The sequence below is a fragment of the Primulina huaijiensis genome, chromosome 3 (assembly GCF_012295235.1).
Source record: "Primulina huaijiensis isolate GDHJ02 chromosome 3, ASM1229523v2, whole genome shotgun sequence".
NCBI classification, from domain to species: Eukaryota; Viridiplantae; Streptophyta; class Magnoliopsida; order Lamiales; family Gesneriaceae; genus Primulina; species Primulina huaijiensis.
In genome coordinates, this window is record NC_133308.1 from 4,740,935 (window position 1) to 4,755,954 (window position 15,020).

Here is a 15,020-nt window from a genome sequence, read left to right on the forward strand (position 1 = left end):
TGACCGTCGCTAAAATTAGCGACGGGCGTGATTACCACCGTCGCTAATTTTAAATTAGCGACGGTTTATATAACTGTCGCTGATTTAAGCAGCGACGGTTTATGTAACCGTCGCTAATTTAAAATTAGCGACGAGTAGAATTAAAGACCGTCGCTATTTTTATTTGCGACGGTTTTAAGAACCGTCTCAAATTTGATCTACCACAACGGATAAAAACCGTTGTCGTTGAACGGACTTTCAACAACACCCTCAGTTACAACAGTTTTTAAATGGCTACGACAACGGATAAAATCCGTTGTCGTTTGCCGTTTTTGTAGTAGTGTAACATTCCATAAATATTTGAAATAAACATTTTAACATTTATTATACCATTCAGGACACTGCCAAGACGTTTAACATTTTTCAGGTGTAAAATGGCGTTTTGCCGCTGAAACCCTAACTTTTTCAATTTATTCTTAAGCCTTAAAACGACAACTCAAATCCATCCAAACTTAACAAAACACTTTAAAATACACCCATAAATATTTCTTAAACTTAAACGTAAGCTCTTCGGCTAATTTCTCAATTCATATTTAAAACTTAGACGTACATCCCGATTTTAACCCGAATTGACTCGAAACTTTATTAAACTTGAACTATAACTTATCAACACCTAACCATACTCTATACAACTCAAATCAAACCAATTATAACCTTTGAACAAGCCTAAAACCTTGTTGGAATTTTCGCACTTAATAACCTAAACCTTAGCTTGCTCGACCCCTAAGCCCTTTCGTCCCTATCCTTTGACCACCATGTCCAGACCTTAATTGACCCTCTTAGGACCATGACCGAACCCTAGACAAGCTACTGGAACAGCCTCTACAGCCCTTGCATGAGGACGGCCCCTATGAACCCTTCATAAACCTTGGGCGCGTATAGCTTCCCCTACAGCCCTAGGCCTTGCACCAGCCTTCCTCCAAGCCATCTAGGACCCTAACCCAGCCCCCTTAAGACCCCTGGACGCAGCCCTTAACCACGACCTAGCCGCCCTATCCAAGGAACCTCAAGCCAAAAACCTCAGGACTCTAGAATCCCATATTTTTGTTCATCCTCTTGTCCTAATCTTTCTAGCCCTTAAACATGCATCTCATGACCCTTAAACACGTGAAAAAACCTCTCGTCTAGTAACACTACCATGGCAGCCCCTTTGTGTATCATAAGCAAGAGTTTTAAAAGATGAAAACTCTATTTTTATCGTGTTTATGCCATAAAAACGAAAATAAAAGAAGTGTATCATGCTTTTTATGCAAATATATATCAAAACATATAATATGGTGTGAAAGATGAGTGAAGAAATATTAAGGCGTGTCTTTGCGTTTATTACACACGAAAAACGACTTGCGATGCGAGGAACGTTGGCGGAGAGACGACCCCTTGCTGAATTGTCCTTCAAAAATCAGGTGAGAAGCCTTGGTTCTGTAGTGTGTGATCGTGTAGGCTAATGAAGGAAGAGTCCTTGTGTTCCCTTTGGGTGGGGCGTGAGTTGTATTGAAATAAAAGAACTTGGAAGCATGATTATTCGATATAAAAATACATGGTGCAAGTTTAGGCTAATTAACATAGTATAATAGGCTCATTAGTTAATATCTAAAATATTTTGTTTATGTTGCTTTTTGAAAATAATAACCTCCTTATTTTTATCAAAGATTGATTGCTGGTTTAAAATACGACTCGACGCGTAAAAACACCTCAAAATATCTCATTTTCGAAAATACCTATTAAAATATATCATATATTAAATAATTAAAATAATCATTTAATAAAAATATTTTCTCTTATATGGTCTCCGGTCTCCGTTCCTCGATCGCGTCTCGAGTAACTTTTTAAAACACATTTTTTATGCATTTTAGTAGAAACTACATTTTAAACATGTAAACATACTTGCCATAATCAATTAATGTGATTAAAACAATTTAATTAAAATACCTAAGAAATTTGATAACTTCCATGCATGTGGTTCATGAGGACTTTCAAATTTTCGAGATGTTACACCTCATGTCTTCCGGGGTTAGACAAAGTATCGGAGCCTCATATCTCCCGCACTTATAATCCTGATTGGGTGACCTGAACCCCGGTCAAGGGAGACGAACACTGGTCGGGAAAGATGAACCTTGGTAGAGCTAGATGATCTTGGTCGGGGGAGATGACCCTGGTCAGGTGACCTGAAACCTAGTCCGGTGAGATGAACCATATATAACTTCTACCTGGGCTCTACTCAGTTTCTCGATAACAACTTGAAATCTAGTCTTGTTTTGGTCCTCTCTTCCTGCCCGAGTCCAAGGATGACTCGAGCCTTTCTAGAGCATCAACGATCTTTATTTCGACAATTGTGAGCCAAGAGACCAGGTTTGTTACAATTGTAACATTTAAATGAATCATCCTTCAAATAAGGACTTTTTCCATTCTGAGTATTCTCGCAGTTTATGTTGCAACGAACCTTATTTTGATTCTTCAGAAAATTCTTCATCGGTTTCAAAACATTAGTGGATTTTATGATAGTATTGTTGTTGTTAACAACAAATACTTCCTCATTTTGGTCATGTTCACGGGCTTGTTCTTCAATTCTAAGGCGGGTTATCAAACTTTCCAATGAATTTTTTTTTTTTTTGTCTTGTGCCCGAGAAATTTTTTAAAATCTTTCCAACTAGTGAAATTGTTCATTTAAATTCATACATTCGGAGATAATGCCATGGGCTATCTTTTTGAGTTCATGTGATTGTATCTCGACCGATCTGTCATCCATCATTTGGAATTTGAGATAACGTCTGACGACATATATTTTTCGATCCAGACTCCTCAGTGTCAATACTTTCTTTGACGTGCTTCCCAAATCTCTTTGGCGGATTTGTTAGATTTGTAGTAATTCTTCACATAAACTATTCAGGATATAGTTTATGCAAAGAAAATCATTCTTGGTCCAAGTTTCCAAATCCTTTTTTTTATGATCACTCGTCGTCCCCAAGATAAATCAACCCAGAACCTCCGTTGATATGCACTTCTTTAAAATATCGACATACTAACACTCCGTTAGCTCTTCGATTCGTGCTTGAAATTTCGACTTTCTTTTGTACAGCATAAGAAATTTATGTTCTTATTTTTGGATTCAAAATGTACGTCCTCTTTAGGGGTGTGTACGGTACGGTATACCGTACCGAACTACGATACCGTATACCGAACCGTAAATATCGGTATGGCATTTTTCCATACCGATACCGATACGGAAATTTTCGGTATATTGATTTTTTCGGTATTTTTTCGGTACGATATTTCGATATATTTTCGCAGCTCTAGTCCTTCCAAAGAAAACATATTCTATTTATAGAAACTTAAAGTACATAATAATTCTCTATATATTTACCAACATATATACCTTAATCTAATGTCAGAACAAATTTAATATCTCAAAATAAAATTCTTGAAGATTAGAGAGTATCACAAATTGGATTAATAATCTATTGTGTGTCGATAAAAAAAAACACACGTTAGAAATATTTCTACTAAAATAGGATGTCCAAATGCATATAAAGTATGAGTATCGAGCTTTTTTAAAAAATAAGAAATTGTGAATATTAACTATTAAATATTAAATCGTTCCAAATTTGGAATCATCCTCATTCAAAAATATCAAGCATTCATTTCAAAAAAAAAAAATATATATCAAGCATTAGCCAATCAATATCCTTCCAGCACAGATATTTTATAAAATAATAATATAATACACATATTATAAATATCTATATTATTATATTATATTATTAAATTTGAACGAATAACAGACCAAAATATTTAATTCTATAATTATTTTTCTTATCTTATTAAAAACTTCCTCAAGTCACTTCATATTTTATATAGAAAAAATCTAAAATAAATTTCTCTTTTAAATCGAACAACTTTTTTAAATTAAAAATAATTTCATATTAATTATTTAATATTATTTGATCAAATTAAAAATAACAATAACACATGTAACGTGTGGACATATTTTATTAGTGATACATTATGTCAGTGTTTGGTAGGACAGATAAAGCATAGATAAATAAATAATACAATGTCGTGTGTTTGTTTCGTTTTCCAACTTATGATACAGATCATGTGCCAATTTATATTTTTTAATCTATTTTTTAATAATTTATATTTTAAAATTTATTTATGTAATATATTTCGATTTAATTTATTTGAAAAATGCTTTTATTAATATTTAATCATGTAGTCACTTGTTTCAAGAATGTTAATTAATTACTACATGGTGAAGGTATTTTGGTCATTATGTGAGATATAAAATTTTATCTTGCATTTTATACTCATTCCCAGTGTTTAAAAGTTTTAAAATTTTATTTCACATTTTATAGTCATACATATAAATTTTTTTAGAAAAGGTTGTTTCACATATTTTATAATCAATTTGTATAAGATAAAGACGATGACATGTCATTACTTTTGAGTTAAAATTTGATATAAATGAATTATTGGAGAAATATAAGGATAAACAAGAAAAATTAGATAGGTAGGCAGACAAAAAAAAATTGTTTTAGCGGTCGTCCAACTACCGCCTATCGTTTTTTAAAACTCTACTGATACCAAACATCATATATTTTTTATCACACAATATTAATTATCTACGTAGTTCAACTATTTATCAATCATATAATTATCATATCTCATACATTGTATTCACTTAATTACTATATAAATTTTAATTTAGATATTAAAACTTAATATTGTATGCTATTTTTTTATTACAATAAAATTTCATAATCATTATTTTTCAGTGTATATCGAGTAAACTTCGGGCTAAAATAGTAATCTGCAAACCACGTTAGCTAGATAAATCACACTTGAAAAATACAATACGACATACTTGCTCAAAAAATTATGAGTAGGTATCTTGTGAGACGTTCTCACGTATTTTTATTTGTGAGACGGGTCAACCCTACCGATATTCATAATAAAAAGTAATACTCTTAACATAAAAAGTAAAACTTTTCATGGATAACCCAAATAAAAGATTCGTCTCACAAATTACACGGAAGTTTTTGCCAAAAATTATTTGTGCAGCTAATAAAACTCACACTTAGATATTCTACTCGCTCGAACATCGAATATGGTATGCTATTAATTAGGTGGAAGATGCATTTTTAAAATTTCGAAAACGAAATTCAGAGTTTTATTAGGGAAAAAAATAAAATTCAGAGTGAAAAAATTGTTGGGCAAATGAAAATTTTCCTCAAAAAAAATCAAATGAAAAATATATAAAAATGAGAAAAAAATGGGGAAATTGGTGAAAAATCCTCAATCAAAACATTTATTTGGGTTCACTCCTTACCCACAAAATTGTGGTACTATGTCATGTGGAAATGTGGTACACTTCATGTGGAAATGTGGTACTAAAAAAGTAACCAGGGACTGAACACAAAAAAAACGACGGCTGGGGAGTTAAGTCCAATTTTCCTAAAAAATTACGACAATCTATTTATAATTTATAACCACATATTTCGAAAGAAAATGCGAAAGGGAAATTGATCGTTCAACGTTGGCCCACTCCATAGCCGCCTTACATTCATTATCATCTCCTCCTGACCAAACCCTAACACCCTCTTCTATATATTTAATTATTGTTAATAATTCACACCCGAGAAATCAAAATCTATGCAATGTATATGTATGTGTTATGAATCCGGGGAATCGAATTTAAATTTCACATCTTTCGTGGATCCGATTTTGTTGACGAGAAGGTAAGTTTTTCGATCTTTATTGCTCATTTTGTGTTTTTTATTCAAATGGGTTTGGATTGTTATTAGCAAACGCTGTTTGGGCTGTGATTTCTAAATCGTTTTGATAGGGTTTGTATTTCCTTTAATTTGGGGCTTATTTATTCGTTTTTGGGGTTTTCTTGCAGATTTTTCTGCGAATTGGTTACTTTATGAGGTATTCGTTTTGAGGGATATTCAAAAGAATCGATTTTGGGTGCCCCTTGGATTTGAATAGTTGAATACCTCTCATTGATTTTATGTGGGAATTGCTTTGATCTTCCTAGATGTCGCTTTTGCCCAAAAGCGATTCGATTCAAATCAGGGACGTTTGGGCCGATAATTTGGATGAAGAATTGGCATTGATTCGTGATATTGTCGATGATTATCCTTATATCGCCATGGACACCGAGTTCCCGGGAATTGTTCTTCGTCCCGTGGGAAACTTCAAGAACTCGGGTGACTACCACTACCAGACATTGAAAGACAATGTTGACCTGTTGAAGCTAATCCAGCTAGGACTAACATTTTCGGACGAAAACGGAAATCTGCCCACTTGTGGTAGTGACAAGTATTGCATTTGGCAATTCAATTTCCGCGAATTCAATCCAAATGAGGATGTCTTTGCAAATGATTCAATCGAGCTGTTGCGACAAAGTGGTATTGACTTCGCAAAGAATAACGAAAAGGGCATTGATGCCAAGCTTTTTGGGGAGCTTTTAATGTCATCTGGTATCGTTTTGAACGACAACGTGTACTGGGTGACGTTTCATAGTGGGTATGATTTTGGGTACTTGCTCAAGCTCTTGACATGTCAGAGCTTGCCTGATACGCAGTCTGGATTCTTTACCTTGATCAATGTGTACTTTCCAGTGCTTTACGATGTCAAACATTTGATGAAATTTTGTAACAGTTTGCACGGTGGGTTGAATAAGTTGGCGGAGTTGTTGGAAGTGGACAGAGTTGGGGTCTGTCATCAGGCAGGTTCTGATAGCTTGCTTACTTGTTGTACATTCAAGAAATTGAAAGAGAACTTCTTCATCGGCTCGATGGAGAAGTATTCCGGTGTGTTGTATGGTTTAGGTGTTGAGAATGGATAGAATAAATGAGATGTATTTCTTTTTAGTGCATTTGTTGGATGTTGCCGCACTCTTTTGTATACTTTTGAAGTGATGGTTGTTTATTAAAGAAAAATTGCATCCTTTTGGTTTTTTGATTTCTCTATGTTTTCTTTATTTTACATTTTTGCTATACATGATGTCACAATGTCACGTCTGTTGAGTTCTTAGGTTTTTTTTAGATAATTGATTCACCTAATTTTCTTTCAGAACGAACGCCAAGCAGTCGCTTGTGAAATTTAAATAGTAAAACAAAATTTTCCATTTGATCAATAGAAAACACAGGTTTTTACCTCGAATCACATAAAATCATAGTTTCTTGTCAACATCTTGGAATCCGCCACCAATTTCAATTGTGAACTCATACTTAAACAAAAAAAATGTTAATTTAACAACAAATGTTAATTGAAATTCGCTTTGGAAGTTTTTTCTGATATTTTTTTTGGTCTTCAGATGTAAAGTGAAGGATGTCGAGAATGTGGAAGTAATGAAGCATCCACTGTTAACGCAGGTAGGTATTACTAGGTTAAGGAAAATAAATCATGGGACGCAAATGACAGCTTCAAAGTTCATATTTCGTTATATGGGGAGAGGGATGCGAGAGAAGAATAAGGCGTACGAATACCAAATTAAGACAGATTAAATCAGAGGGTCATTCATTACTCTAGGCAAGGTGAAAGCACAAGCAATTGTGATTCACAACCATAATTGAGAGCCATAAATCTGAATATACTCAAGAAAACAATAGTATTAGACTTTCCAAAAAAAAAAAAACAATAGTATTAGATCGTTTACCACGTTACAAGATCTAATTTTCTTATGCTAATTCATCTTTCCAAGTAACTCGTTTATAAGGTCCCCACGATTTCCAGAGTCTCCTCCATCCTTGAATCGTTTCTTCCTACCGATCAATGCTTTATCCGGATTGTTCAACACAAAGGGACGAAGAAAATTTGTGACTGCCTTAAAATGTGTGCCGACATTAGCAATTTCAGCCACAATATCCTCAATGCATATGATGTTATTCTGACCCAATTCCTGCCAGAATGAGGAAATACATTACGACGTTAAAACTTCTCGAGGAATTGATAAAACCAACAGGAAAACATGCGTTGAATATAGATCAATACCTGTTCAACTATGTGTCCGTTAAAGGAATCCTCTGCTTGCCAACTTTTACAACACCCTTTTTGTATATCAAGTCCTTCACACTCTTCAGATTTGGATAACTGCCAATCATGAGAGTCCATTAAATTGGAATATAATTGTGATTGATCAATAAGTAAATTGCTCAGATAATTCTCCGTTTATTATTCACATGTCTGGACAAAAATCAGAACAAATGAAAAAGTAACAGACAGCTGTTCGGATCCAAGTTTTACGCATGGAACAGAACACGGATACAATTTCTAACCTTGGGAAGACAATGTGTAATCAGCATAGCCAACTGCAAGCTAGCTGGAGAAAGCTTTGCGCTTTTTATAGGTTGAACTAATTTTATAGGTATGAAGTTGACTAGGTAGTCAACTGTCAATTTTTTGAAGAAAATGATTCCTTTTACTTCTTCCATTCCAATAGATGCACAATTTCTCAGAAAACAGAGTTCCAATGCTTAGCTTTTTAATGCAACACCTAGACTGAACCTAAATACAAACTCAAACAGAGAATTCAAACCAGTCAGCATTATGATAATTTAGCCCCACTTTGGAAAGTTCAAGATAAGAAGAGCCAACTCATGATATTATTACTAGATAGTGTGTTTGAATACAAAAAGTTAGAGCATATGCGATTTTTTTTAAGGGCTTTTAGAAAATAAGTTGTCTAGATGGGATTTTTTCACAAATAAAAAATAACTAAAAAGACAAAATCAGCCTCTTTCCTCTTCTAAAAGTTCAACAAATAGGTATTCTTCACTACTCTATCCAAACAGGAAAGTGCTTGAAAAACAAGTAACTAAAAGTTTGCTAAATAACCAGCTATAAAGCAGTAGGAATGATGTAAAGAAAAATATCATATACCCATAGGTCACATAAGGCTCCACCTTCTGTAAGATTTCCATTATTCTTTCATTTGCCTGCACAAACACCCCGCTGAATATTTTCCTTAATCTCAAAGAATACAGGAGCTTACGAGTTTGTGGATGCATATCATTTTTCCTGAAAATAGTAAGTTAAAATAGTAAAGGAAACAGCAAATTTTAAAAAAAAGAAAAAAAAGAGGCAAGGGCTAGACTATTTGAGCTCACCCCCCAATGCGTATGATGAATAAGAGCTCGGAATCAAATGTAGCTGTTGCCCATCTCCTTAGCCTTCTTCCCCTACACTTCATTTGGACGAGGTCCAACTCCTGGATGCAATGCAATGAATATGGGTAACTTTTGCAATCTACCATTTATTAAATCTACAGAACAGATAAGTTGGACTCCTATACAAAAGCTTACAACTTGACATATTTAACAGTATAACTTTAACGGATTGAACACCCACAAACAATAAGATAAAATACTGAAGTACTTCTATAGCAAAAAACCCACTTTATTTTGTTATTTACCGAATGCAAGACTCTTTTGAAATATAAAAATGTAAACAAAAAAAATCAAGCTCTCGAACTTCTGTAGACTATCAAGAATCACCTCTTGAAGAGTCACATATAATACCGAGAGAAAAATGAAGTACCAAGTCACTTACAAGCCCATGAACATATGTTTCCATTACATTAAAAATGCATCAGCACAATGGTCTGGAATTAAAATAAGTGGTCTATTTGTCGGGAAATTAGAAAATCTAATCCGATCCCATAAGTGATCATCCATCCAAAAATAAATTTTCTGCCGTAATTGCCACCCGTATAGCATTCATCAGCCAAACACGCACGACACACCGACACACAAAAGCAAGCAAGAGCGACGACACAAACAAGCAAGTAACAGAAAACACAAAAACACAAGCAAGCAATAGCAAACCTGTGTTTTAGAGTCAAAATAGCTCACAAAGTTTTAAAACTTCGGAAAATGAATAAAAAAATGGCTGATAGCAAGCATTGTTACTTTATCACGAAATTCACGGATAAATTGTTCGGGCTTTTTGATAGCAAACTTCTCCGACTTGAGCCGCTTAACCCTCTCTTGTAACTGAAGCTTCCTTCTAATGGCCCACTCCTCATTGTTCTTCCTCTTCTTCAATACCACTTCCGAAATGTAATTCAGAGCCATCGGCGCAGCCTCTCCAGCTGCCATGGTTACTCGATAAATGTTCGAAGGCGGGGAGGAAGCGACGGAAAGGATGAAGTAAATTGAAGCTCGAAACCCTAATACGATTCCTTTTTGGGAAGACCAGGTTTATTTACGTTTACAGTCCAAGCTTCTACTTATTTCGATTTCTGCCCCAAATACTTTTGAAAATTATATTGGAATCCCTTTTGTTTATTTATTCATCGGAAACCTTTCGGGTTTTTTTTAAATAAAATATAATTAAAAAAATTGATATTTATATTTCATTTTATGTTGATATTATCTACTTTACATTTCATATATAAAATATAAATAAAAAAATCTTAGGATCCAAGTATTCTAATTAACTTTTAAAACTAAATTTTGGTAAATTTTTGAATTTAATTAACGAAAAATATTTTTAAATTTTTTTTAATGTTTTTAGGGTTTTTATTTTTTCGTACTTAAGGGTTTGAATGTTGTAGTTTAATATTGTTTTTAGAAATATTATTTTTTAAATAAATTCGTGTTTCAAGAATCAAGATTTAACATCACGGAGTTTTCAATAAAATTTAAATGAATATATTTATATTAAAATAATTGTTATTGAATATTAATGATTATATTGAAAAATTATCACAATGATAGGAATTTAAAATTATTGATGAAAGTAATATTGATGGTGATAATAATAATAATAATAATAATAATAATAATAGGATTGATTGAGAGACAAAAAGTGAGTTATAATAGTTCGTTTTCGAAATCTTAAAAAAATGAACCGAACATCGAAAAATTAAATCGAGTTTGATTTTCAAATCAAATGAAAAAAGCTCAAAATAGTCCCTCTAAAGATCTATTAAATTTTTGTAAAGTATTTAAAATATATGAAATTTGAAAGTGTAAAAATATTTTTGGTTAAAGTATTTTATCAACACTTTATATGCAATATTTGGTATTCGAAAAACACAAATTATGCTTCAACAATTCTACCAAACACAACAACAATAATTAAATGCAATAAATTAATGTAACGTCCAAAAATCAACACACGTAAACCGCATGCATGCAACTGATTTAAATTGCTTAATTACTTTATTTAATTGATTTTAAATACTTAAATGATACATAGTATATGATCGAAGATCTAATTGCATAATTATCATAAAAACTGAAGATTTTATTCGAATATTCAATAATAAGCTGGGGAAAAGAGATCGAGGACGACCAAGATAAAATATTTTTCGATAAATATTTTATTTTACGAGACGAGCTCGATTTTATCCTTGAAACCGGTTTTGGTAAAACGAAGAACTTTTAAAGGCCCAAAATTATTATTTTTGAAAACAAATTTTGCAAAATTTTATTTTACAATTAAATAGGTATTATTGAGTCTAATTTACCTATGATTTAATTGCCCAATTATTCCTAAACAAAAATCCCAAAATCCTAACCCATTAAGCATGCAATTTTCAAAAATTTAAAAGCAATCCTAGGGTTCTAAGGAGTCATTCAGCCGAAAATTCACACACCACACGCACAAATTTTTTGAAATTTTGGTGAGAAGATTCAAGGTTGTTCGTCACCCGTTCGTCTCCTTCGTAACCCATGCCAGCGATCGTATATTCGAGCATTTTAAACGCAAAGACACGCTTCTAAACACTTTTGATGCACCATTCAAATCATAATATGCATGTTTTATGTATTTTAGCATGAAAAAATATTTGACTACAAATCTTTTAACGTTTTGATGATTATTTTCAAAGTTTAAAGATTTTAAGATTTGTTTGAAAACGCTATGAATTCTAAGAGACATGCTACCAACATAAGATGTTTAAGTGATGGAAAGAGTGTCGTTTAGGCACGAGACGATGGCTGGATAAGAAATAAAGGAGCCCTGCATGGTGAAGGCAAAAACCTAGGGTTTATGGGTTTTCTCATGGGGAAAGGGTCACGGCTTGGAGGGGTGGTGCACCAGGGCTCGGTTAGGGCTTGTCAGGGTCCTGTGTGGGCTGGATGGTGGCTGTACGCGGTGGCAGCAAGGAAGGAAGAGTCCACTATCCCTAGGACTCTTCACATACACGCGCACAGCTCGATTTCTGAAGGAGGGGTGCACGGATCGATTAGGGCAGGCTAAGATGGTCCAGTAAGGTCTAGGGAAGATGGCTCGGGGTCGAGCCTGGGTCTAGTGTAGCCGTGGTCCATGGTGGCCTTGTTGGTGAGGGTCGCGACCTAGGGAAACAAAAGAGAAGAGCGCACGGCTTGGCTATGGGCTAGGGATTGGTGCGCTGGGCTAGGCTAGGTCAGGAGGGATCCAAGAGGTACTGGGGAGGGTCTGGTCCTAGGTGGCTCGGTGTTTGGGATCCGTGGCTTGGTGTAGTGGTTAGGGTTCGAACCGTGGGTGCACGGGGTGTGGTTCGTGGCTCACGGGGGTAGTTTAGGGATGAAAAATTTATGTTTAAGATTTGGGATTAAAATATTAAGCTTTGAATTAATTCGGGATTAAAACGCTTCACGATTTAGTAATTAAGAAAATAAATCGAAAGGCTCGGGTTTACGTCTAAGAAAATGTAAGAAATTAATTTTAAGCTTATATGATGGTTTGGGATAGGCTCGAGTCGACAAAAGTAAGAAAACGTCAAATCGGAAATTTTTTAGTATAAGGGCAAAATGATCATTTTACGTCTCGGGTAGTACGAAAGGTTTGGCAGTGTCCCGAAGAATCATAATACATGCTAAATGATATTTTAAAATATTTATGATGAAAATATGGAATTTTATTATGTATGATAAAGCTGTACGATTTTTACTGTTAAAATGATATTTTAAGAATTTGGAAAGGACATGATATTTTATGAATAAAAAGGAAAAAAATATTTTGAAAGATGTGAATTGACTGTGAAAAATATGATATGATAGATGATGATTGGGAATATTGTGAGGGAGAAGGCCCAGAAGGGAGCCTAACGATCGTATTTCCATTTTACGGCGATGCCTAGTGCCCGTTCCCATGTGCAATGATGGAGCTAAGACTGATCAGTCGACCACATGATACAGCTAGTTACTTTCAAGTATCAAACTTCACCCAAAATGATATATGATGATGGAAAGCTTTACGATTAAATGATTTATGATTACAAGCTTATTTTAAATAAAAGTATGATTTTATGCATGTGTCTGTATGCATGTATTATTTGTTACATATGGTTAGAACGTGCTGAGTCATTAGACTCACTAGGTTTAGATGGTTGCAGGTGAGGATGATATTGAGAGAGCCATTGACGCTTGAGTGGATCGAGTCTAATAGTACACTCTCGAGGGACATTTATTTTCCGCATTAACTTGATAGTTAAAGTTTAAGATAAAGATTTTGAGAATGATTTATTTAGATATTTTAATTCTTTATTTTGAAGTTTATTTTTGATCATGTTAATGGTTGACGTATGATTTTTGTTAATTGACGATTTAGGGATTTTTATGCACTTGAGATTTTAAATGTTAAATTAATTTTTGGATTTTGGAAATGTTAAGTATTTTAAATTACTAGTTTCAAATTTTACAAAAAAAAAATTAATAGGATTTTAAAGTTTAAAAGTAGTAGACGTTTCAATTAAAGAGACACATTTGTTTACGGATGTTCAGATATTAACAACGTCTGCGTTATCTTTTCTTTCATTTAGAAAAGATCCACTAGAAGACTTTGATTTATACAATATCTTGTAAATACTCATTTTAACTTAAGACTTATCTCTTGTTTAACCAAAACTCTTAACACAAAGCAACATCACAATATACATAATTTTTAATTTATCTTATTACAAGACTACAAACATAATTTTTAGTGTCTTTGTGTGAAAATTATCTTTTGTGTGAGCGGTTATGTGTGTGAGAATTTAATAATTTACAGTATACTAATCTCTCAAATATATCCTTACAAACAGAAGATAGTTATCACTAATTTAATCTATCTATTTAGACTTTCCTTCTCGGGCTTGCTCTTGTTCTATCTTTTTTCTTCAATTAAGTTCTCCATGTTTTGAATCCCCATCAAAGCTTGTTGTTTGATCTTCAAATTGTTGTATTTATGACCTCAAGATTGATATAGACGTTATATATAAAAATTATGACTGTTTGAAATGTTTTGTACTGTTTTTTTTTTTTTTACATTAAAACGGTCATATTTGACTTATTGGCCACTTTTTAATATCGGGCTGACGGCTGGACTTCCAAGCTGTCTGGCTAGAGTTGGAGCAGCTGGAGTTTGATCAGCGGCTGGAGGTTGGCCCAAATCTAGTTGATCTCTTCTATTGATTATAGCTATGATTCATCGATTTTTTGACAAAGTGATGAATATGAAAATTGTAGTTCTTTATCTTAACTTTCCAAAATCAAGAATCACTCGATTTTCAAGTTTATATGAGAAAGATATTCTTGAAAAATCATACTATACATAATCTGAAACTTGTTTTTTATTCAGTGCGGAACCAATGCATACATAACAACAGATTTAAAATCTGGTCATGGTTCATCTGAACAACGCAACTTCAGTTCGGAAATGTAAGTTTACTTTGGCTCGTAAATGATCGTTTTTATGGATCTTACTTGAGTACTTGGGAAAAGTATTACACTGAAGGTTTGTGAGAGCCATCTCTTTAGCATATGATGTTTACTTCAGAGTCCTAAATAGTCACCGAGTTTCACCTGATAAGATATTTCCACATCGATACGTTATTATTGATACATATCATCTCATATTAAATTACCGCACTTATATATTATTATCGTTGTTTTGTTAACTATATATAACCCAATTTATTCTTTCACTAAGTCTCTAAATATTTAATCTCTATTTTCTTTTTATTTATCGTAAAATCCAGATACATAATTATAAGACTCCAAATAGGA

At 33.4% G+C, this 15,020-nt stretch overlaps 1 protein-coding gene and 1 pseudogene across 1 annotated transcript; one reads left to right on the forward strand and one right to left on the reverse strand.

Moving 5' to 3' along the window:
• The first annotated feature begins 5,546 nt into the window (after positions 1-5,546).
• LOC140973250 (probable CCR4-associated factor 1 homolog 6) lies at positions 5,547-7,005 on the forward strand. The gene is made up of 2 exons (XM_073435912.1): positions 5,547-5,774; positions 5,939-7,005. The coding sequence occupies exon 2, from the start codon at positions 6,077-6,079 to the stop codon at positions 6,887-6,889; it is 813 nt and encodes a 270-aa protein (XP_073292013.1). The 5' UTR covers positions 5,547-5,774; positions 5,939-6,076; the 3' UTR covers positions 6,890-7,005.
• Positions 7,006-7,596: 591 nt separating this feature from the next.
• On the reverse strand, positions 7,597-10,230 carry LOC140973251 (large ribosomal subunit protein uL30z-like; annotated as a pseudogene).
• Positions 10,231-15,020: the final 4,790 nt, after the last annotated feature.